Source organism: Lingula anatina, chromosome 9, assembly GCF_051362555.1.
Source record: "Lingula anatina isolate TDL-2025a chromosome 9, LinAna3.0, whole genome shotgun sequence".
Classification (NCBI taxonomy): domain Eukaryota; kingdom Metazoa; phylum Brachiopoda; class Lingulata; order Lingulida; family Lingulidae; genus Lingula; species Lingula anatina.
In genome coordinates, this window is record NC_141775.1 from 12,131,081 (window position 1) to 12,157,637 (window position 26,557).

At 39.6% G+C, this 26,557-nt stretch overlaps 1 protein-coding gene across 1 annotated transcript; it reads left to right on the plus strand.

The window, feature by feature from the left end:
• The first annotated feature begins 37 nt into the window (after window positions 1–37).
• Window positions 38–25,511, plus strand: LOC106166013 (adipolin-like). Its single transcript, XM_086995827.1, has 8 exons — window positions 38–2,149; window positions 17,016–17,117; window positions 20,256–20,364; window positions 21,029–21,081; window positions 21,408–21,578; window positions 21,855–22,060; window positions 22,399–22,477; window positions 22,704–25,511. Exons 1-8 carry the CDS (start codon window positions 2,003–2,005, stop codon window positions 22,800–22,802), a joined length of 966 nt encoding a protein of 321 aa, XP_086851953.1. The 5' UTR covers window positions 38–2,002; the 3' UTR covers window positions 22,803–25,511.
• Window positions 25,512–26,557: the final 1,046 nt, after the last annotated feature.

Consider the following 26,557-nt stretch of genomic DNA (forward strand, 5'->3'; position numbering starts at 1 on the left):
GAGTGGACCACGTGACCCGAAGGGTTCAGTTTAATTGCATTACAGCGGCACGCGCCACGCGGGATTCCGGCCTCGAATCAAAAGCGCTACCTGAGGCTTAACTTAACCGAGCGCTGGTCGGTGGTGGTTTTTCAACGGTGTTTGTCCGCGGACCTCACCAGTATTAGGATTAGCTTCGTCACTAGTGTGTGGTATTTGGCGTATTAACTTAAGGCCGGGATTTACACTACCTGACGCATTCCGGTCCACTTAGCTCTGGACGAGAGTTTTACATCGTGGACTGAATGAACGAAACCAATCGTAATATGCTGGAGTGACGGATAACTCATACATTTGATAACGCTGTACAACTGAAACTACAAGGCAGTACTTTGATTAACGGGTAGGCGACAGAGTCGACACTCTGCTGTCGCTACAGTGGCTGTCAGCATATTAGAGGACGGACAACGTTGAAGGAGTATGTGACATAATTATCTTAATACGGCCGCTACCTGCAGGGACACGGCCTCGTCATTAAAGACGCGAGACCGCCAAACCTGGGCTTGTTAATGAGAAGCGTTTAACGCCTCTGTTAACTCTGAATCAACCCTCGCGGTTGTGGCATAACACGCAGAGATAGGGACCCTTTGATTAAGAGCGGTGTTCACACCTCGGCGTCTGATAAGAGTCATAAGAGTCCACGCGGTCTCTGAGAAGAAAATAGGAGATCCGAGGTAGCACGACCGCCTGTTACACGGTCATCAGTGATCGGCGCAGTTCCGAACCTTTAGGACGCAATCCGAGGATTTTTGTTGGGGACGATTTTGCAGTTTATTTGACGGCTTCTCGTACGTGAAGATCAAAAAGTTTTATAACCGGCCGTTCAAAACTACGGGACGCCAGAGGGATACATTTAACTGCAAACCGACAGTTTTCATTTTTGCAGCTACACTCTAGGTGCCAGCACAGCGTTCACGAAACTCAGTGGCCCGACAGAGATAGAAAACAGTTTAACAAATCTGACCGGTACTTAAGCAAGTGCAGCGCAAACGCCAGAGCGCTCGGATTTTTTTGTCTTCAAGAAAACATCCAAGTATGGGAGAGAGGACCCGACCGTGTGAAACTTTAGAGATAACTTAAGTAAAACAGGGCGAGGTGGTGTTGTCATCATCCCGTTGAAAGGAATCATTATTTTACTTACTAGCCTCTATTGATTTGGAGTGAGTCAGCCCTTGGCGTTCTGGGATATAGGGGAGAGATAATGCACCGAGGCAGTCACCGTGAGTGAGAAGTTAGCGTTAACTCAAGTTCTCGGATATTGAGGGGGAAAGTGTGCGGAGTCAGTCACTTTGTGGATACATTCAATTTGGTGCGGTGTCTCATCCCTCGTTAAATGTGTTAAGATAACTCGAGGCAAAAATTAAGGCGTATGTCGACACTAATAGATGGTTTAATCCTATCATCGAGAGACACCGTATAAAAATAAGCGTTTATTGAGGTGAAATCTTGGATGGTTTCTTAGAAGTAAAAAAACCTGTATGTTGTGACTTCGTTAAAAGGGAACATTTGTAGTAATACCACAAGCATTTGAATTATTGGAACTTGAAAGGAAAAACTCTAAAAATAACAGCATTTAGGTTGTTTAAACAGCAGTAACATTGCTAATAGCGAAGAGCATTAGCCAGATCAACAGTTGCTACCTCTACCAAAGAAACAAGCACACAGAGCGTTCGTCCTACCAGTGACAACGTGACAGTATCGGTCGCCCATGTAAGCAATAACAACATGGGTTTAACATTATTTGAACGCTGAAACATTACTCGGAAACAAAACGGGAAATTTACCAGGAGTAATAACACGTGGGTCTATTTTTATTTGATTTTCACGCCATTCACAGGAATCAAGGATTAAGTCAGGTGAAAGACACGTTTATCCATTGCCTGCTTTTGACTTCCAGGAAAATTTCCAGGAATATTCTTGCACAACGGTGCTGATGACGCTTAACCTAGGCCACTCTAAGTAAATGATAATTAAAATGAATCGGCGTGGACTTCGCTATTTAATACTTTTATTTATACTCATGAACATTGTGATGGGAAGATTCAGGGGGAATTCTTTCGACAGGGATGGCGATGAAGATGATGAGGAAAACGAGAATGACGACACGTCGGTAAGTGATCACTGGGGCCGTTATTGTAAATATCTGAGTATTGTAGAGGACATATTTGAGTGTAGCGCTCTGAAAGTTATTGATGAAAAGTGCGATGAATATTTGTATTATACAGGAGTAAACAAACAAAAAACAAACTAAAAAATTAGCATTGAATTCAAGGTGTGTGGGTATGCGCGTGTGCGTGTGTTAGCGTGCGTATATGCATGCGTCAGTGCATAAGCACGTATGTTTGTTCGCGTGCAATCGTGAGAGTGTGTGGGTGTAGTGGGGGGGGGGGGGGGGGTGGGAGGGGGGAGATGGTGGTTTCACGCCCTGTGTTTCTAATTTCTGACGTTGGTTTTTCTCTAACAAGTGTTCGCTCTCCACCAGTTAAAAAGTCATGTGTAAGCGCTGTTTTCACACGTGTGTTTCCGATAGATTAAAAGATTCAGGGTGGTCTCCGAACAGATGGGTTTTTAAGTGATGTTTTCTTATATTTAGGCCCTCTTTTATTCAGAAAAAAACACATATATGTATAGGACAGTTAAAACAGTGTTAGGGTTATTAGGGTTATTAAGGCAACCATGGATAAACTTGTCCCGTGAGAACGATGATCGGCGTTTCAAAATTTTTGAATAGGTGAAAAAGTAATTGACTCTAAGGAGACTAAATGTGTTCATTTTTTCTTTGACGCATGAAGTTTCAATCCATCTTCAAAGGATCCTGATCACTTGATCTTAAATCGTCATCCCTTATAGGTAAAATACTCATTCAATCTCTCCAGAGATGGTTTACACTTTTTACCATCACTACACGGAATTTAATGAAAAATTTAGTTCATCGAGGTCTTGGTTTGTAGATGTCCCATTAGACCAAGTCGGTGTATTTTATTATATACTTTGCACGGGTTGAAACCTGTTTTATTGATGAAGGCATTGCACCAAATACCCATATATCAGTTCTGGGAGTCTTATAAGAAAGAAGAGAGAAAGAGTCATTTCCACCAAAGATATAGGATGTCTGTCACTAGTAAAATCGTAATTGCAATATTCTTAAGCAACGGCCACTTTCTATAATATACATTGATTTATGGTAGCCTTCAGTAAGATTCCAAGTGAGAATCACGTTGTAAACATAGGCGGTGGTAGTGGACATAGTCGAATCATCGGTCTACTATCGACTTTTCTTTAACATAGTTAGTGTGGTATCATTACTTATGAACGCTGTCAAACTTAGCTTCGGGCTGATACGTTATCCAGGAATGAGTGTAAACGCAAAAATGAATATAGCCTAATTTGTGGTCGTATTTATATAGCCTAAGGACTGACCATGAACTGAAATTAAGATTTGATGTTCTGAGTCCTGAAGATAACTTATGATTTGTAGCCGTAAGAAAAGTTGCTTGAATATAAGCACTGTGAAAGCTTGATTTGGAGTAAAGTTGATGCGGTGTGACAGTGTGTTAGGAGTGACAATGTGTTACGTGTGACATTGTGTTAGGTGCGGCATTGTGTTTGATATTATTTCATTCAGATATTATAAGTTTCTATAACATTGAGTTACTGATCATGATCACAACTTCAATCTTGCTATAAATAGACGCAACATAGTACACGCGCATTGCACGCACGCGCACGCACACACGCACATGCTGGCACACATTTAAACGTGCATGCAGGTTCACATAAAATATCAGTTGTATTCGGATTCAAAATTAGCTTATTTATAAATGTATGACAGCGAAATTACTACTGGGCATACAGAATGTTCCTTTTTAATTATTGCTTTAAATCCGTCGTATTTTCCGTCTGAGGGAAGCCCTTACAGATGATTGTATAATGTCTTCTTTCATTATGAATTATTTACATACAATGGCTTGGCTTGCAATTGATACCGTCTGCTCGAATTAGTGCACAGGATGCAAATAGGCAGAAACAGTAATGTTGACGTTGACTGGACTGTTTTTCGTTATATAAGTTAGTTTTCAATGTGTTATACTACAGCCATCGCTTTGAATTCTATTGCGTATGTAGTTGAGTGTGTATACGTAGCAAAGTTGAAAAACCCACTCCTTTTTTTTTCCTGTGCACTTGGCTTAAGATTTTACGTATCATTTTTGCTCTTATGTTAAAAAACGGGATCCAATCAATCAATGGTTCGTTTTTTTTTTTGTTTTTTTTCATTATTTAAAAAAAAATATTGTTTTATTTCTAATTGAATGCAAGGTAACAATGTTGTTCCAGAGTAAATGGTGGCTAAAAGAAGCCAGAAGACCGTCTGGTTGCCCTTAGATGCATATGCTTAAAGTTCAATGACCTCATGACTTTCATTCTTCAAATAAGCCCGTCATCGCCCCCCCCCCCACACACACACACGTATGCGCGCGTGTGCCCCGCAGCATCCTATCCCCCACCTATTATCCTCCTCACCTCAACAATACCCCCTAAGTCACCCCGATAATCATCCAGCCAGTTCTCAGTCCTCCCAATTAATACTCTTACCATGTACCCTTACACCGACCATGCCCTTTTCACCCAACTCCCACCACCCCCTCTTTTTACCTCTTTTTACCCCTCCCCTCCATTCATGTTTCATGTTCTTCACTCACCTTTGCCACCACCCCCACGTTCACCCCCCCCCCCCCCCGCGCCCCTCCACATCATTCCCACTCCTATGTCCCAAACTTTCGGCCGAATAATCGTTCCGTTGTTCCCAGCACGACTGCCATCCATCATGTATTATCGCCTTTTATTGTTCTAATCTCCTTTCATCTTAATTACCACAACAGGGTCTGCTTCATGCCTCTCTCTTCCGCGTGGATAAAATTAGCCTCGATGAGTTGAAATAGCCGGTTAGGTAAACTATCACGGCGCTTGGAATAACACGCCGGAATCGAGGCAACAGACACTGCGGCCCTTGTTGGATATCACGCCATTACCTATCCATTCTCCTGGCTCTGCTTTGGTGTATTGTGTCTGAGAAACGTGTATGTTTCGTGACAAGGGGGGTGAAATGCAGATTCAGGGGCCACGGTTAATTGTAAAGGCCCGGGCTGAGGATGATGGTTCTTGTTGGTGTTGTGTATTCAGGTGGGATGTCGGTGTGGGCGAATTACTGCACAAGAACGGCAGATGCGGAAGCCAACATTTACGTTACTCTTTCTCCCGTTTGAAGTGCGGCGTTTTTTTCATTACGGTCTCATGTTTGGTCCAAGCTTAACAAAACCCATTATTTCTTTAAGGGACGCTGCGTCCGTTATGTATTAGGTCGTAATATTGTTATAATGCCTTAAAGCTAAGGAATGGCCGCCGCGACCTTTACGCTATTTTCCGGTCTCGTCGTTTTTCCATGCGGGTTTATTTACAGCCTTTAAATGTCTCTCTAAATAGAAGTGCCAAAACGGGGGCCTAAATGAGACATTAAGGGGCAATGCCGCCTTAAGCGTCGGCCCAATAGATGTGAGCATTAAGCTGCGTTAAGTTCAGTCACTACATCATTGCCAACAATATTTATGCAGTAAAATTCCATTCGTTTTTTTTTTATTGTTTTCGTTATCGGGTTTTATACCTTTGTGGATAATATTATTAAGCAAACTGAAGTGGTATTTTAACTCATCCGGTGTTGGGGATTCTATTAATGAAGCAGATACTTTTGAAGTTGCAACGTTTTGTTAAGTCTGTAGCAGGCAGGCGTTTCCAAAGTGGAGACGCGTTTACTAAATCATCGGTCTAATGGAAGATAAAAACAATAAGTGAAACACTTCGAAATGGATAACGGAAAACTGGCCTTGTATACAAAACATGTGTGAAACCGTTCTTTTTGAGACAGAGATGAAAGTAATTGACGCCCAATGTTATGAAAAGAAATCTGGTGAAGAGAAGAAACGCTGCTTATCGCACGAAAATATAACTTTCTGGTCTCATTTTTAGTTTTGTTGAAATGGAGAGCATTCACATCGAGAAGAGCCGAGGTTTAGCAAGGCCGAGGCTTAAATATGGCGGACCTACATGAAAGGAAGACCGCGTAATCCTTTAATGGTCTCTCCCCGCCTCCACACACGCTGCCCCTGCAGGAAACTAGCAATTTAACCTAGAAGCCGAGATTTTATCCCTTTAATGGCGCGTGTGGAGGTGGGGAGGCCATCGGGGGATTAGGCGGCTTGCCTTAGAGCAATATCTAGTCCGCGGACCAGTTAGTCCGCGGATCCTCTGTTCTGAATGCGACCTAAGAATTCGCTTGGACACTGCCTTTAACGGCGCATCGCTTACCACCGCTATTATAAGTCATGTCAACCCTGGATTTTGGGGTATATTTTTTCAAGCCTATTTGTCACCAAATGTACAATAAACGACATACTTAATGAAACGCGTTAAATGGACAGCTAATTACCCTTTTTGCACCAGATGGGATACAGATAATGAAGAGAAATTATTAGGTAGTTCTAAAAATATTCTGGCCCCCTTAAAAACAGCAGTCGATCACAGGCGCAATGTCGGGACAGCCACTCAATCTATTTATTTATTTATTTGTTTGATAAACTATCGATATATGTTTACCTAAAGTGGCTATATTGAGACGATAATGATGTAATATGCTGGACATCGAATGACCTGTCCATCCCATGTACTCGTTATCTTATCTTGTGTCAATGCATCTGATAGTTGTCGTCTAGTTTCTCACTTTGTAATTACCGCCCACTTAAGTATTCTTTGGACATTTTTGAAAAAGGACAATTGCTTGAATGATAATATATAGTGCGATTATCATTTCATAACCGATAATGAATGATCTAACGGAATGCTTCGTGGGGATTGTTTGCGCATGCTCCCGAGGTGTCGCCGAAGGGAGAGTGACTTTGCGGAGATGACACAATGGCTTTCACGAGGCGCCAATAAAAAATAAAAATATATATCATTAAACATTTACATATCCATAACAGTTAGTTCTCTTATTAATGACTATAAATGATTGCAAACATTCGTCCATCTTGTGAGAAAGTATCTCTCCAATTGTAGAATGTGTATCTTGTTTTCTGTATCATGAACATTCTGAGTCACGCAATATGGGCAAAATCTATGGTGAAGAAATTTATATAATCATTCCTACCGTCCTTGAAATTATTTCGAGGCACCCCAGATAATGCCACCTACAGCTACTACAAGAAGACGATCACTTGTAGCTGGGAGAACATTAATTCACATTCTCAGGACGCTGACTGCATGCATCTTAAAGCTAGAACGCTGTCCCGCGAGCGTTAAAAGGTGTGTAAGTGAGTGCAGTTTGGGTTCGGCTGGCGTTAGAGGGCAATAATGATGATGTCCATCTCTGCCCGGTCAGCCATGTTTATACTCGATGTCAAGATGTCACTCACATTAAAGGGACAAGCAGCGAGTTTTTATAATCATTTTTTTTCTTCTTTTTTTCTCAATATTTAAAATGTATTTATTTATATTTTTCTTTCTACCTCCCTTGCTTTCTTTTTTCTTTTGATATCTTACTTCTGCCACAGAGATTTCTGAAGGCTTATTTTTCAGATAGTTTTTACTTACAGATCAAAATGATATTGCGTCTTTTTATCTAATGAAATTGATAGCGTCTGCATTTTTTTTACTATTTTAAGATGCAAAAGATGCATGCACACTCAGGTTCAATCTACTGAAGCCACGTTTAGACAATAACGACATAAAAATAACAGCAACAGGGCATTTTTTAAGTTGGGAACTCGACAGAGAGATATTCGGCATATTGGGTAGATTCGATGATTACGCCACGAACAATTATCCCTTGTAATTTTGAATAGAGATAGGTAATTTCTAGTCTGTTATGGCGTGCGCGTGTAGTCTGTTTATGAGACAAAAGTATGAGCGCGTTTCAGTAAGTCCGGTGACAGTGAACACGCTTTGATTTTTATGTCTGCTAGCCCGAAGCTACCTTGGTTATTGGTGACAAGATTAAAAAAAACCGAAATAGGTGCGCCAGAATTATTAAAGCTCCTCCACAACGGTATTGGTCTTTAATTTATATGTTTGTTTTTTTGACGAAAACATTTTTGCTTTTGTGGATTCCTCAGCAACAAGTTCACGTATTTGGATCAGAACTCTTCTGAATGGGAAGAGGGTCGATGAATAGTATGAGATTGAAAAAAAAACAAAGGCAAAATGGGTTTTATATAAGCCGATGGCGGTGATATTTATGATTACTTCATGAATCCCTGAAACATTTCGACAACAACGCACGTACCTAAGCTAGTCGCCGACAAATAGTAACAGCACATAGATAACAGAGAAAATAAAAACATGAAAATGTATCATTATGACAAGAGAAAGTCGTCAGAAAGTATAGTCGCCCTTGCTTAGGCAATAGCATTTGTTTAAGATTTATATATCCTGTGTCTGTTATGTAAGCAGTACGTGAATTTAATATTAAGAAATGATGGATTTTATGATACATGATGTTTTGGTCCAAGATACGCCAAAGCATACTTGATGTAAACAAAAATCTTACTCTTTAAGTGGTTCTGAGAGAAAATCTTAAGTTCAGCTTTCTCACGATCTCAAGCGCTTATTTTGGCAAAGATAGACGCGTCCGGCTCATTTAATAGCGTAATAAGACAGTCGAGGAGCAGGGTTAATCATCTATCTCTCTTCGAGGAGGGCTTAATTTGACCGTGTGGCCGCGAGGCCTGGGAGAGCGTTCTCCCTAGCACGGTTAAAGAAAAAGATGGCTTGTTTAGCGGTCTATGTATTTAAGAACAGTCAACAGAATAATTGATGTAATTCTAGAGAGGAGCCCCGTACAATGATGGATCTATGATTGTGTGTACAAATCAATGAGAGGGGTCACAAGGGTTGGCTGAAACCATTAGGAGACCCCCCTCCCTGCCTCCTGAGTGTAAACACACCCACGCTGAACAGCGTATACGGGCGCGTGCGCGCGCTCACGCTCACACACACACACACACACACACACACACGTTTGCCATATTCTCGACTCTTAACCCCCACCAGGCAATCGTATTTACAGCAAAATCACACACACACACACACAAACACACACGCGCACACACATACACACAAACACACACACATACAAACACACACGCGCACACACATACACACACACACACACACACACACACACAGTCAGGTACATTTCCAATCATGCCAGCATATTCGTGCCATCACTTCCTTTCCTCACGGTTAAATGTGCTGCATCAAGGCTGTTAAGGGGGCATAAGCGTCGACAGAGCGTCTGGTCATTGAGTAAATCCCGTCCCTACGAGGTGTCACCGTGCTCATTAAGTGTCACTTGAGGCTGGTGACAGGCCCTTCGTGTCGTAATGAATGCGGTGACACGCGCTTGTCACATAATTTTTGTTACTCCGCAGTTGACGACGGTTGTTCCCAATAGATTTTAAGTGACGTGTATCTCAAAACTAACAGATATTGTTGTGAGACAGGTCTCGCATTGTTTTGTCTTCGAATTCATTTTATTTAATGACTGGTTTTCCGTGAAAGCTGTTTGTTTTCAAACAAGCGGACTGTCTGTTTTCATTCAGATGAAAACAGTTCATATGAAAAGGTTATTTACCATAAGGAAGTTGTTTGGGGTATCAGGCCGGTAGCGGGGGGGGGGGGGGGGGGGGGGAGGGAGGGTAAAATTTGATCTTAGTACATGAGTTTTTTTTATGGTAAAAGGTCCACTTTTTCAGACCACCCCCCTCCCCCCGGGTAAAGCAGTGCCCAGTGTTCGTCACTACCGAGTTTTACAGCCCGGAGTCCAGTTTCGTCCCCTGTTTTAACTGGTTCAGAACTTCGAACATTAGAATTGAAAACTTATTAGTTTTAATCAAATTTTGATGAAGATAAAATCGTCATGTTAAGTTATCGCATGTAGTTTTTTCTTTTTTCTTTTCAAAAAGACTGGTCAGACTAAACGGTCAAATTTCAGCCGAAGTCCAGATAATGGTCAACGCGTTGTTATTTCGCTGGACATTGATCTTTTTTAAAGAGCGTTCACCACATAGTGACCAACGGAACGCGACCCTGGTTAGACGTCATTTAACCGGGGACGTGAAGTTGCCTTTAAAGGGCGATACACAAAGATCTTAATTATCTCTGTAGTAAGACAAAGGTGCGATAGAGAGGCGCGTGATCGGAAATCGATTTAGATATCGATCGCATGGCCTAGGACCCGGTGTGGTCAAGTATGCGGACAGCTGACCCTGGCGGACTGCTCTTACTTTGATCCTTAATTAAGGCTTTGCTCCGCGTTCTGCAGGTCAAGTGTGACGCAGTCGTGTTAAAATCAAAGGTTCAGGTTGTCGCCCCCCTAGTTTTAGTGCATATGTAATAATAAATACGAATAAGTCTATGTTTGCCGCTCCATGACTCTGTGATAGTTTTCTGAGTTGAAAGTAGAACAGAGTCGTCGACAGAGGCCTGAAGATTGTTGTACACTATAATGTTTTTACATTGTATTCCCTCATAGGCCTACTAACCCTTACTTTCACTAAAAACGTTGTATTTACTTAGGATGTCGTATGCACAGGCTCAAGGGAGTTAAGGGATCTTGATCACTTCTTCAAGACAAATGCATATAAAAATCATGCTATTTCATATTAGACCAATATCCCAGTCAACCATTGTCTAACTTGAAGTACTTATATTTTTTCCCGTTATGTCCCCCCCCCCCATCTCGCGCCAATTGCTTTTGGTTTCTGTATAGTAATCACCTACCTCCCCCCCACACACACACACGCACGCACACACACACACACACACACACACGCACACACAAACACGCATACATAAAAAACAAGCAATCACACACACACACACACACACACACACACACACACACACATTCAGAGGTTTCTACAAGCCTACATCGGAAATTTCGAAGATGCATTCGCAATTTTTACGCCGTCTCTTCCAATGAGCCCCCTCGTCAATAAAAACCTTGTTTTAAGACGTCTCTTATTACAACGCAGTTGTAGAATTTAAAAATCTTTGGCAGAATAATTCGTAGCTTTCTCTCCGCCTCTTCACCCCCCGTGCTGATGCGTCACCAACGATTACAGATAATTTTGGTAAAAACTCTTTTAAAAGAACCCAGAGAAGCGAGCTTTTTGCCAGTACAAGGGCGTTATTCAGATCTAAGCTTTGCTAGTTAATTTTTTTTTATCGGAAAGTTCTGTTCATTAACTGGTCGTTTTTTACTATATTAATTAGCTGGCTGTTTTTTTAGATTCAAGATGGAAGTCATTATTAATATATATTATCAAGTCGTGTTATTTAGCGATTGTTACTTTACAGACTGAAGGTTTTTTTCTACATCTTAATCATTTTCAACACAACCTAGAACTAAGGTTGTATTCTTTTTTTGTGTACAGTTTGCGTACAAGAAAATTCTGAGACCCAATTAAGCTCGAGATGAGGCAAAGCACCGATGTTAGACAAGTAAATTTCTGAAGTGTTATTTCTGTTATTCAACGACCACTTTCCTCACCGCTAATACTACAGGTAAATACTTTTACACAATCAGATTGTCTTCAACTCTGTTCTTGTGGTTTGCCGTCATATTATTGTCATGGCTAAGGTTGTCCCTCAAGTATTTCATGGAAGAATATCCAAATTACTTCTTCTTCGTGGAGACTGATGATCAAGTTTAGTGTGCCCGCTTAAATGATGAAATGATGTGAATGGCGGTTTTACAGACATACTCGGAATCATGTATCACTTGCTTTGCTATCAACTTACACGTGTTTCACACACACCCACAAATTTGTCTTGAAATTTCTTACAAACGATCCTTAATCGTAAACATCCGACCCTTTTTTCATTATTATAAAGGTAAGGGCCAAAATACCCTGATATACGGCTGCCGAGCAGACGATCAGTTCGACCCGCGACCACCCCCCATCCCTCGTGGCGCGCGCAGCAGTATTCGGGCGCCAACGCGCAGACGACACTGCACGCTACGCCGCCTCGTTCCTCCCATTTCTGAATGAATGCTTTGTTTATGGAGAATAACCCTCGCTCTAACCTGGCTCGAGCGAAATATCGGTTGTTTACAAGTCCCGAATTACTCCACGCCATGTTGTCGTTGGCTCGGAGCTGAAATTGTTGAAATACTGGAGTCAGACGGGTGAAGTGGTCCTTAGAAGGGTTCTCATGTTGTTGATCCGGGAGTTGAAAAAAAAAGATGCATCCAAGATGAAATATATATGAGCATATATACTGGGGATTAACAAAGCTGGCCAAGACAGATTTTGTTCATTGTCATAAATCTTAAGTGCGTGTGCTCGATATTGGAAATGTTAAAGTTCTAACCGTGCCCGGATCAACCTAAATATCCGGGAGGTGTTTTGGACAACGCTAGCATACATGCCCGAAGACAAGTCTGTTTATAGAGATGTCACGAAACGCAGGCGAGCCTTCAAAATAGAATTCCATTCGATTTATTTCACAGGGATGCGTTTTGCTTAACCACAAGATGGCATTTTAAGTACCACATTGTGTGGGAGAGAGACGGTTACAGATGAGAGAGAGAGAGAGAGGGAGAGAGAGAGGGAAAGTGTGTGTGTGTGTGTGTGTGTGTGTGTAAGATGGAGAGAGAGAGAGAGAGAGAGAGAGAGAGAGAGAGAGAGAGAGAGAGAGAGAGAGAGAGAGAGAGAGAGAGAGGGAGGGGGAAAGTGTGTGTGTGTGTGTGTGTGTAAGATGGAGAGAGAGAGAGAGAGAGAGAGAGAGAGAAAGTGTGTGTGTGTGCGTGTGTGTGTGTGTGTGTGTAAGATGGAGAGAGAGAGAGAAAGAGAGAGAGAGAGAAAGGAGGGGGTGGAAAGGGGAGGAGGGAGAGATGACGTAAGGGGAAGAAAGAAAAGACAGAAAGTAATGCGTACACTGAAATAAAATAATGATAAGGGTGTGCCCTTTTTTCCTCTTTATTCTCTTTATCAACAACACTAAGCGCTTAATTGAGGTCCAACATAAAATAAAAAAGATGGGGGAAGTATTTACTTATACTCGGCGTCACTGAAAACGCAAACTTTACTTGTACTTCAATTATGACACACTGCTGTCGTATGATTTTTAATAAACTCCCATTTCTCTTTCCGTTGACATGCCCCCTGCTGCGTCCCATATAGCCTGCCCGCGTCTAATGGCGAGTTTTTTATCTCATTCTATAGATCTGCTTAATCCAGGGGATTTAACTTCGTCAAAATATCGAAAGTAAGGGCGATAAAGCACGCTCTTTAATCCAGTGTGGTTCATGTTATCTCTCCGCGGTCTCACGCGGTAGAGAGTACGATACGGAAGCCGTCTCTACTGCTTCCCGCTGAGCTCTTGCTGAACTTTGTGTGATCCTTCTGTGTTACGGGGTCGGTACCGGTCAGTGTCTTCAATAAATAATTAAATAAATAAATTAATGTTCCATTAAAGGATTGAATGAATATATTATATATAAGTATAAGACGAAATTTATAGCAGGAATGCAGAATTCATGATTTGATGGAAGAATGGATGAGTAATAATGTAATAATAATAATATAATAATATTTTATCTTCTTTAACCATTCGAAATATGGCACAATTACAATAAAAAATCAAAAGTATTAAGAAATATTAAGATTCTAGATAAAAACTGCCTGATTCTCACATAAAACCAAGTACAATAAAGATACTCAATAATAAAATTTCCTAATAAGATAAAGTTTTAACTCATTATAAAGCTAATATTTCCATAAGTTTTAAAACACATTTTTACAGGTTTCAGTAAAATTTGATCGACTGATCACAAATTTCTGGTAGAAACATACTGTAAAGATTGTGGATGGATGGATGGATTGAAGAAAACCGAACGAATGAAAAGAAAATAACAAACGAACGAATGTCTAGTACGGATGGATAAAAGGTGGAATGGATGGAGGGAAGAGCAGACGGATGAATGAGCAGGCATGCGTGTGTCCCTTAAACTGTGCGTCACCTTCAGTGACACCATGTTTCCTACCTTGTACTGCGCATGTTAAACCGTGTGTACGGTGTTTTTGCCCCGAAGACGGAAGCAACAACCTTGTCGAACTTAGCATACGTAGCATGTCATATATTTTGAGAATTTGACGCTCGGAGGGGTGACGGCGGTCTCCCGATAGGCACCTGACCCCTGCTGGCCCCGCACCCGCCTAGTTTGAGGACAGGGGACACAAGGCACGTGTGAGAATTTTGACCGATGGCAAGTTATTACTACATGTATGCAGTTGTTGACAAAAATGAGGGTCGAAATTTCGGTCCCTTAACAGCCATTTTCAATGCATTTGATATAATGGAATATATGACTATCATAATATTCCAGAGCTACTTTATTGACATCCAAGCATGGGCTGTCATAGAAAAATAGCCCTCTCCTATTTCTTCTTAATTCTCTCATTTAATTGAATTTTTATATGAATAAATATTTCTTGCATAGAATAAGTGGTGGTATTTTCCTAGTTTGCATAGCAATTAAACAAAAGGTTAAAAAGATCAAAATTAACAAGAGTGATAAATGATTGAAGAGCTGTCGTGAGTGGAAATGAGAGACCAGCGGTCAACGGGAGTGGTCATCGAAATGGCCAGTGCGTTCGTACTTTATTACAAATACATCGCCTGACCACTAAAAAACGACCACTAAAGCCCCTGGTTAGTGTCCTTAAATGACCGTTTGCGTGTCGTCATAAAGTGACACTGGTTAGGGATAAAACTGAACAGTGAATTAAGGCTACTATTAAAGTACTTTTTCGTCAGTTAACAGCTTAATATTGAATTAGTTTACCTCCAATATTTTAATCTCTAACAATACATCTTCATCAGGGAATTATTTCTTGTAACATAACACAGCTGATGAAATTTTTATTTGAGAAGAAGTTTTAATACCTACTGGTACATATCCCACTTGCTGCCAGTTTTCCTTAACTGTGTACACAAACAAAAAAAACAGCTTTTGTTGGTCAATTTTCAGCAAAACAGTGCATTTGCTGTGATGAAATGGTCTGCGTTTGCAGTAAGATAAAATACAAGAACATGATGTACAGAATAGAAGCAATGTTGCACCAGAGAGGAGGAATTGATTCTCGCCATTTTATTGGAGGCAGTCATGTGACCCTCCTACCCCCCCCCCCCCCCATGTCCATCGCCCAAACACACAGACAAAGTGCTTTTATACGGCATTTTATTATTGTTACATGTATTACTTCTTAGAAATGAGAGAGAGAGAGAGAGAGAGAGAGAGAGAGAGTAAGAGTAAGAGAGAGAGAGAGAGAAAACAAATGACTGTGTCAGGAAGCCGTGTCTTTATAAGATCCTCGTTTGTCACATGTCAAATTGTCGTCTGCTGCTCATGTCAGATCAATTAAGCGGCTCATAGTCGCGAAACTTTACCGAAAATTGTGTACAGACGGCTTATGAAAATATTTAAAGGAGATTTAGCGTTCCGATTGCATGTTTGCAGGCCTTTCTTCACAAATTCACTTCTGACACCGGTGACCTGTGAACAATGCTAACAAAGAGGTTTGATATTAATGGAACACGATCCTTAATGTCTGTCACACGCGTTCTTATTCCCCTCTCCTTGCTAGTGTAGCGACTTTAAGAGGCGCCCGAGGGGAATATTAAGTACCCGATGCATTGAGGTCGCTGGTGGCGGTATTTTCCCAATTTCTTAGCTTTAAACCAGACATGCGTGATATGGCGGCAGTTGTCCATAGTGAGATATCGTCAGAAAAAGCATTTGCAAAAATATATATATATATATATATATATATATATATATATATATATATATATATATATATATATATAAGGTACAGATCATTATAATTTAGAAAGATTATCGGAGTAACATTTACGATTAGAACGTCGGAGCAAACATGTAAAGTAAATGTGATAAAAGTGAAATCAACTTTAAGACAGGTCCAAGAAAGGTTTACGTATTAGCTTGACCACCACGACTACCTGTAAAGTAAGGTTCAATGTTATACGGTCACTTAAAGCGGAATACATTGACTGTGGGATCTAGGATATTAATAGGGTGACGGGTCTGGCTGACGGTTCAGAAACGTGTCAAAAAGTATTTTATCTCCCTTCGTAAAATGAAGTAAAGTAAAATTAAAACAGCGTTTCCCCTCGCTCCCCTCTTTCGCATTAATTCGCGGCCATGTCAGGTTTCAGTAATCCGTGGCACAGGCATTTAACACGCCACTTTCCTCGATTAAGTTTCTGAAGCACTTCAATTAAAGTAGCACCCTTTGACACGCGTTGGGTCGAGGTCTTGGACTACAGCGACATCAATACCTACCTCTCAATGGCGTAGTAAGGGGGCTGTTAGGGTGCAGTCCACCCTAACCTGCATCCTCATCGTTATCACACAAGGCGCGTGCGCACACACAAACACACGCACATACACACACATTCACACAGAGTCACACACTCACGCACACACGTGCCCACACGCACACGTACACGGGCGCATACATACAGCGACGCTTAGAGTAGCCATTATACATTGTATTTAAATTGTCAATTCAATTTAAGCTAAGAGTATAAGTATGTTTTCAACAGAAATGTGTGAATGGTTTAGATGATATGAAATGTATGTTGTCCGTGAACATTACTATTTCTACGTCTGTAGAGATTGCGCAAATCGTGACATCGCAAACAACGTTTTTGTCGTTAGGAGGATTAAAAAATTATTCGGTTAGTTCGTTTGTTTTCGTGTGTGACCGAATGAGTGTTGATGTCAAAGTCTTTATGATCTGGAATTGGGTCCTTTAGAACATATCTAAAGTCATACCAACTTCAGTTTTTCATTACAGAGTCTTTCGTGAACTTTCTATTTTCTTGATTTTCAGGCGCCAATCAGGGTGAATCCCCAGCTCAGTTGGAGCAACTTTGTCAGCCATTCAAAAAACCCAAAAGCAGATAAAAGACAGAAGAAAAAAGGACGAGTGCTGGTAAGTCAATGGTTCCACAACAGCAAATTCTGCATGAGACGCTGTCATGACATCCGGTCAAAATTTGACTGGAAATACACTAAATGACGTCATAGATGACGACCAGTTTGTCAAAGGTGGGGTTCAGAATACCTCAGTCGTACCTCAGTTCACCTTATTGGTTTACGGTCTCTCCAATTTTAAGGTTTGAAAAATGTCACCTTATTCTCTTGGCGCTGATATAAAATTTAGATGTATCAAAGGGGATATCTTCTATATAAGACTGAATAAGGAACAGGTGTTTTTCTAAATAAAAATTTCGATAAGGCCATGAAACAAATGTGCTACATTTATCTGAAATTGTTTTTAGTACTTTAACAAACTTCGGTATAGATGTATTTGTGATCGTAAGAAGTACTCATCCTTGTTTCGATCAGGCTTTTGAAAGAAAATTCGTTCTCTGTTATAGCATTCAGGGAAAATAGGATGAAAATAAGACAGCAAAACATTTATAAGAAGCTGGCCTAAATGCAAGCACGCGCAGGCGCGCGTATCACTGCACAAGGTTTTATTCAGTTATAATTGATATTTAATCATTTGTATGAATTCGCGTGCTCTCGGGGCGCCCATTGTCCAATTTAACTGGCTCTATATCCTACAATTGTTATGTATTCCATATGCGTAATCTAGACTTTAAATTCGTAGATGGATGATTTCTTAATTTTCAATGAGATTATTGCGTGGACTGCTTTATTGTTCTGCGGCGCACGCTTACATCGCGCCAGTGAGCCTCGCCCAAAGGGGTCTACGAGTAGTATCGCTAAAACGATGTCTTTGCAATTAATTGTCAAATATGTTTGGGATTGAAATCACGCATGGTGCTTATTGTAAATAAATACTTCCCATATGGCGTCTAATAATCTGCGATTGGCTTTTAATTCACATAATAAATATTTCCCTCTATTATATTTCTATTGATGGTAATGGAATATGATTTCGGAGTGGAAAGGAAATATATTAAGGTAGAAATAAGACACGTCAATTTCATGTTATAGCATTATATTACCATAAAACAGTTCAGTCAGACGAATGCTATGAGAAAGAGAGCTTTATCAATTTGATGTTATTTAAAACTTTAAAAACTTCTTTTAAAAAGCACAGAATGAGTATTTAACCTTTGAATAGAAACATTTTAATAGAAATTTCACCATTTTTCTCTTTAAAACCATCAAGGCGTAGCCTATCCAACCTCGCTAGTTTTTATTTATTTATTTATTTATTGTGTAATAATAAGGTAATTTTAACCGTTATTTATAGTATTGTGTGCGACGCGAGACACAGGTGGTGAAACCGGCTGCTCCCCGCGCGTCACTTACTAAAACATCCCCGCAGAGATTACACCAAACAGTGATCACATTAACGATTTCATTTGTTCCCCGAACAAAAACCAGGTTGTTTACATTCTATAACTTAATAACTTTCTATATCGTTCTCGGTCAATAACGGTGTAACATACGAACCACATACAAAGACTTAAGCAATATACCTTGGAGACTTAGAGAATATTACGGTATTCGCGAGCGCGGGCACAATTAATTCTCTTTATAATTATCCATGGAGTTCGATAATACCAAGTATGGCTGAGCCTCAGGGATTAAGCACTGGGCCCAGAAAGCTGAATGGTTAATCGCACAAATGAAGTAGGCCAAAATCTCCGCCCAAATTCTTATTTTGTCAAAAACAATCACGGCGTGTTTATAGAATTTGATTAATAATTGAATTGCCTTAGAGTCGTAGCGGTTCCGCTCGCCCCGAGGAGACGCGGGCGGTATTGTTAAGTGTAGTTTAAGGAGGGGCGAGTTAACAGAGGAGAAATGACCATTCTGTGTGGATCAAATAAATCAAACAAACTGAAACGCAGCTGGGACTGGACTCCAAGATGGCGACTATGATGTCCCTTATCAAGTCTGTCATCAAGTATGCATGTACTCTTCCAACCGTGTTCATTTTCTCCCCTCTGTCTTTTTATTATCCTGTTCTCAACCTTATTGTCCTGAGATTTACCCAACTTTTTCAATTTTATCATAAATATTGTGATTGTGATGTAAAGTTTTTTAATTGAAGAATCTGCAGTGAATGCCATGGGGAAATGCCACAGATTTCATCGAGTTACGCGTAGGTCCTACTCCCTCCCCCCTTGTCCTGAGATTTGCCCTACTTTTTCATTTTTATCATTAATTTTGTGGTTGTGGTATAAATTTTTTTATTGATCGAAGAATCTGCAGTAAATGCTATAGGGAAATACCACAGATTTCAGCTAATTACGTGAAGGCCCTACCCCACCCCCACCCCCGCCTAAGATTTACCCTACTTTTTCACTTTTAATGATCCTCCCTTAGCTTCTGGGATTCTCCCTTCTCTCTCTCTCTTTTTCCCTTTTCCCCTCTCCCCTTCACGCTTCCCTTCTCCCATTCTCCCTTCTCCCTCCCCCAAAAAAAGTAGAACAAACGCAAAAAAAAATATTTTCTTCCCTGTGGCTTAGTCATTGTAGTAAAATACTTTTGATAACTGTTTTGTGCTTTATATTAAATTTTCCTTCCCTATTTACTGAAACTAGGAAGCTCGCTGTCAAAGGTTTATCATTCGCTGAACGGCAAAAAGCGTCAACTAGAGTAGAGTTTATGTTTTCTTTATTATTTTCACCGTGCAAATTTTGATGACAAATGTACGAGATATCCCTCGTCTGTAAAATTTATAAAATACTACATGTACTGAACTTTGCTTTGTGCAGTGTGCTCACATCCTTTAAGGTGAAAACAACTGTTCATTTTGGCAAAAAATGGTTTCTCCTGAGGTAAACGATAATTTTCCAATGCTGTATGAATGAATGAATGGTTTAAAAATCCGTTCCGACATTCAAAGTTGTTAGTCCATGGTTTTTGAAAAAACGTTGTTTTTTTTTTACAATCTCTCAACACAAGAATAAAAAGAATAATGACCGCCGTTTTGGTGGTAAAGTAGAATTTATTATATTTCTATGAGTTCTTTATACCATTAACGTATTAATGTGAAATATGAATCTAATTTCCCTTTATTGTCGTCACTTGCTTGCTTTCATTTTTATCACTGTTATAAAATGTCTTTTATTCAATATTTTAGGGTATTACTGGCCCCCCTGGTCCACCCGGACCCCCAGGACCCCCGGGACCCGCGGGAGCAGCAGTCACCAAAGACATCTTAATGAAGGAGTTCAAAGACATGGTGAAAGGTAAACTTATGGTATAGTGAAATATAGTACAGTGCAATGTAGTGTAGTGTAGTTTCGTTACGCATCGTCTAGTCTAGTCTAGTCTACAGCAAAATGTTTGAAATTCGCCCGTTGTATTAGTTGGGAATTATAACAACAGGGGGGGGGGAGGGGTGCAAAATTTTCCACCTAAATTAGATGAAAATTTATCAATATCATTTCCCGAAACAATTTCTTATTGGTAATACCAGATAAACGTATTCCAAAATCGGTTTTGATCTTGTCAAAAAGCACGTTTTTAGGTCAAAAACTCGAGACCGTACTGCATTGTAGTAAGTTTTATAGTGTGTACGTAATTATCATGATTGTGTTAGTTGTGACAGTGCGAATGCTTACTCGCTCTCTCTCTTACACACGCACACACACACACACACACACACACACACACACACATTTACCCTACCTTTAAACACTTACTGGCATCCACCCTGTCAGTGCTTCAGACTTATATTTTCCTTTGTCTATTTTCTTTTGGTATTAGAACAATATGGTCCAGCACATTATATGGTGTTGGGGATTTCAAAACGGGACCTGTGCAGTCAGTAACAGACTTCAAGACGGTTTGGGAAAATTATTTGAAACTGGGTCTTTGCCTAAACTGTTTCTTTTTTTTTTTTTTTTTCAGAGGTGGCAGAGAGGCGAGCAGAGCAGCTTCTTGCCGTGCGAATACGAGTCATGGTAAGAGTCTAAATACGACAGAAAACTATAGGTGTACAGCTATTACGTGAATTACTATCCACACTGGAATTATTTTGCTTTGATGTTGAGTTTTGCAATGTCTTATCTATACGAGCATTTCAATTTATTTGGAAATAGTTAAAGGTGAAATTAATAAATTAAGAATAAAATTCCATCTAAATAAAATTTTTGTTAAAATTGTAACTTGATGGAGAAATGAAACATGAGTATTGGCTCATCTCGATATATTCCACGTATTTTTTTCTTTTGTTATGTATAAAACTATTCAAAATTTTTTTCTACCCTAGAATATTTTCAACTTTCAGTGTCCCGGATGTCAGCGAAGCAACTACACGGGGGCGCCACTGGGTCCAGGCATGTTTGATCTTGATGAGGTCACGGTCATACCAAAAATAAGCGCGGGCTTCCACTGTCGTCTGCGGAACGCTGTTTCAGTGTCCAGTAAAACATTCTTAGAATTAAAAAGATTTCAAATGGTAAGCTTATAATAATCTCAGCCATTGATTATTTTGATAAATAAGTTTTAAAAATTAATGTTTAACTTTGTCACCTGTATAGAAAGCTGATTATTATTATTATTATTATTATTATTATTATTACCAACACAGTTGTCCTCGTATCTCCTACACAAGTATAGAAATAAACAAATCTTTTTGGCTTTAATTCTGTTCTACCAGTACGAATTAACAAATTATTAGTATCAAAAGAAACACTGTCATATGTCTAATATATATTTTTCTATTTGCCAAAAGCCATTTGGCGGCGGTGCCTTTCAAAGAGGTGACGTATTTGATTCTAAAGAGGGCCGCTTTACGGCACCACGTGACGGAATATACCAGTTCTCTTCCAACATTCACTTCCGGCACGATGGTCACAAAAAAGGCAAAAAACGGAGATTACGGAAAAGGGATAGCATCCGAGTGCTGATATGCATCGAGTCATTATGTCAAAAGCATACGTAAGTACTAGTATAGATATAAAGTAAAACAACACTGTGATAAAATAACTGCAACAAACTAATTGATTTGAAAGTGATTAAAACAATTGTATTTTTTGTATGTTTGTTTGTTTGTTTGCTTTGTTTGTTTGTTTGTTTAGAAGACGTTCCTTTTCAGATATGGTTAAATTTAAATAAAAATATTAATATGCTCATATGTGTAGATTTCTTTAGTTGAATGATTGATATTTAACAGTGCGTCGTGATTTATATTTTTCGGTAGCACCGAAAGTTTTTGCCTTACAAATAACACAATTGGGACGTTACCGTGTAATTAACATGAATACTTTTTCCATCAGCTCACTGGAATACACCACGGGGTTAGAGAGTAACAGTCACGTGTTCACCGTTAGCCTGAACGGTTTGCTGCAGCTTCAGGTGGGTGGGGATGTAGCTAAAAAAAACAATGTGTCTTATTATTATCATAATTATTATTATAACTTTTATTCCACTTTTGTTTGGCTTGATTTGTAAAATTTGGAAAGTTATGACGGTAGTTCAAAAATGCATTCAAATTCGGGAAATGTCACGTAAAACTTTGTGATTCAGAAGTAAAACTTAGTAACACACTGGATGAATGATCTTTTTTTCTCTCATTTTTCAGAAAGGGCAATACACCTCTGTCTACGTGGACAACGCGTCAGCCAGGGACATTTTCGTGCAGGGGGGCTCAGACTTTACCGGCGTATTAATTGGCGTATAGTGATAAATGTGATGCAAATTGGCACATCTACTACTGTTGCATTTCTGGCGCACTGTTTGGCGTGCATGGGAAACAATAAAAATGTTAGTCACAGCTACCGGCGTGGTGTTCTAAGTGGCGTACTTGGACAACTGTAGGATCGCCATATATACTGTAATGACGTCACAGCTGGACACACTGCCTGATTGTGACTATTGGGATCTGCAATGACTGATGGTGTGTAAATTGGACTATGATTCAATTTTGATATCATCGTATTCATGCAAAGATACTTTTTACATGAGGATTTCTTAATGTTATCTGACTATATGACAGCACTGCCTACCACAATGACGTCAGAGTAGAAGAAATTGATGCATGATGACAATCGTGATATTGTGACATCTTCACGATAGATTCACTGGCGGTATCTTATAATGAAAATACTGATTTTGCCACATTGACCGCAATGTCACAATGGTCGTATCAATCATCTTACACGGCACAAGTAGCAGGAGTTACCACGTTAGCTTCATGGAAGCAGATGTTGGTTAATGAGATGTGGAGTGACGTCACATTTGCTGTAGTGACATCATCGAATGACGTCACATCTATCTCCAAGATGTCACATGTACCGACGCCACTTGTAACATGATGCAATACCATTGTCACATTCGAGACGACGTCAATTTTAACAAAAAGTGTATAATTTGAAACAGACAATGAATAGTCCGTGGAAATGATGAACGAGGATTCTTAAGGAGATTTACTTTATCAGAGGCTTGGAGCAGCCATAAATCTGCAATAAAATTCCCTTTATACTGGCTTTTGAAGCAGTTTAGATACAACGAAGGGAGAAAATGGAAATTGAACTTTACTTAAAACTCAATACGAATGTTCAGAGATCTTCGTTCAGCAGTTTCAGTGTCGTGAATAGCCATCTTATTAATTCTTTCAAAATGCTAGAATTTCATTTCGCCAATTGTAACGTGAAAAGCTTTTGACTGACTGATAAGACAATGAAGATAGGCACACTGATACACGAATTAACGGTCATGGGTGTGGCACAGAGACACGTGCTTTGCAAGTGTCGCAAGTATATTGTAGGAACTCTTCCGTGGGTAATGAGGCTATGCAATTGTCATGCATAAACTCCTAACTGTATATGTGCATGCAATACTCTCCTGATTTCACAAAGAAGAAACAGTACACTCGTTGTCAAAATCTGCGGCAATGCCATTACTTCAGGTTCTTTTCTAGCCAATGGCATGTCGACGCGGATCATGTGATGGTTTGTTGGGTATCAACAAAGTCACATGGTACTTGCGTGTCAAGGTCAATGATCTGCCTAAATAGCTAAGCAATTCTTTGTGGAAAATGTACGGGTAAACGGTAAAATGCAGTAATTGTCTATGTCGTTGCTTTTATAAGAAAAATGCCTTTATCACAGGTGTTTTTATGCGTGCATTATATTTCAATACCATTATGGTTAGAAGTTCACGACCGAGATTTGAATCGTGCGACTTATCACTGCCACACCTATACAAGTCAACACCTGTTTCTTTTACCGGTTTTCTTGAAGGAATTCACCATTTCAATCATCAGCCTTTCTCTGAGAAGAAGACTTGTTGGTTTTGTCAGAGATTGCCCATTTCCAAATTGCCATAGGATTAAGTGGTTTTTTGTTCATTAAGAACACGCCAGACAAAACAAATGGATAAACTGCCCTTTCAAGACCAATTGTTGATCTTTGTGGAAAGGGTAGAGATAGGCTGTATAGGTATTGTTGGGCAACAAATAAGAATGAATAATCAGACAACGAAGTAAACACTGTTATTAATATCGTTACAATGTAGGAAGTAAGGTCATGTATTAATTTATTTAATGGTTACCAATCTGTGTTGTAATTGAAATAATCCTTTAAATAAGTTTATATAAGTACAGGGCAGATGTCGTCACAGTATAACTAACCGTGGCAACTGTCAACACATCACACAGTCATTTCCAAACGAAAAACCTGCATCATCTATTAGAATGTTCTCTGTCGTAAGCGTACTTACTACTTGCCAAATTACACACAAATTCAAATAAAACACATTACAAACGTAACATATGACCCTGTGCAAAATGTGAGTCTGTATAATGAGCTGCCACATCTACACACTGACACTTTCAATAAAGAATTAGATCTAACATACTATTATAGTGGCGGATTTGGGGGGGTCCTGACCCCCCCCCCCCCCCCACCCTTCGATTTCTGAAAATAAATCACACCAATGGTCCCCTATTAATATTAAAATTTTGACTAGCTGAATTATAGTTCTAAACCGTACCAAATGGCACCACTCGCCCTTTGAAATACCAAAAAAAAAATCAGGGCCCTCCAGCTGGGGGGGTGGGGGTGGAGAGAGTCGCTTTCGCATCCGCAAACCCCCCCCCCCCCTCCTTTTCAAATAATCCTGGATCCGCCCCTGTATTCCATCTAACATATTTTCACACCTTACACACTGTCAAATACAACACACTAGAACCCGTCAGACACAATCATGCTTTATACACAGTCAGGGCATGAAAACAACACTTTGTGATGTGAATTACGTGAAACAGATATACTCCATTTTGTAAAGATTATTATAATAATAATTGTAAACATATTGATTGGCATAAATCGTAATATATTTTGTAATATATATAAATACATGTCAATAAATTTTATAGATGATAATGGATGATTTCCTTGTGTTTAAAACATTTTGTCATTCAGAGATTTTTACCTCCGCCAAGGAGGTTATGTTTTCACCCCTGTTTGTTTGTCTGTCTGTCTGCCTGTCATCAACATAACTCAAAAAGTTATGGACCAATTTTGATGAAATTTTCAGGAACTGTCAGAAGTGGGCCCAGGAATAGATGATTAATTTTTGGTGGTGATCCGGATCAATAATCAATCAAAAATCAAAAATATCGAAAATTTAGGGGTGAAAAGGCATGGGATGGAGACTTTGCTGCCTTGGCGGAGGTCTGCGCTCTCTGAGTGCTTTTCTAGTTATGTATAGACAAAGTTGTGTCTGCACATATTGTTGTCACCTGCGTCTGTTGTCGCCGTCGTCGCCGAGCACTTTCGGTGTTATGACGATAAGTGAAAAACTATTTGACTTTTTGTCTTCTTACTTACAGAACTGATGAATATTCATTAAATGAAGGCCGATTTCGAATATTTATCTATTGATATCTTTACCATCTCAAGAATTTTGTTAATTGATCATATAAAAATGATAGTAAATTGGTCATTTTATATTATGTAAAAAAAGTGCTGAGAATTGATATTTCTCCTGATTTATTTCTGTACATTTGACAGCGTTGCTGCCTTATTTAAAACAATTAATGAAATATTGAAGTAAGATACCGTTATCGCTGTAATAGCGCCTTACTGATGAGATGTTTTGTTAACAAGTAGAACGGGCGAGTCCCTGGTCGATTTCAACTCTGGTTACTTTTCATTTACCGATTACATACACATGCATATTCATGAAGTTCCCCGTCTTCTCTCTTTCTTATTTCTTTTTTTTTTTTCTTTCTTTTAAAAGATGAAATGTCGGATTGGGTCCCTGACCCGTACCATATGGAAAAATACTGATCTTAGTCCCAAGAATCTACTTCAGTACATTTTTACTTACGCCATATCTTCCCCAATACATGTATCTTTGAATCAGAGTGGAGAAAGGCAAAAATATGCACTGTACAACGAATTTGCCAAGACGAAAAAGAACGTATAGAAT

What these genes read in the sequence shown, in the direction of transcription:
- LOC106166013 (XM_086995827.1), top strand. Translation starts at nt 2,003, where the DNA reads ATGATAATTAAAATGAATCGGCGTGGACTTCGCTATTTAATACTTTTA. An exon ending in GTTCAAAGACATGGTGAAAG is followed by an intron (nt 20,365 to 21,028) that starts GTAAACTTATGG and finishes TTTTTTTTTCAG; the next exon opens with AGGTGGCAGAGAGGCGAGCA. An exon ending in ACGGTTTGCTGCAGCTTCAG is followed by an intron (nt 22,478 to 22,703) that starts GTGGGTGGGGAT and finishes CTCATTTTTCAG; the next exon opens with AAAGGGCAATACACCTCTGT.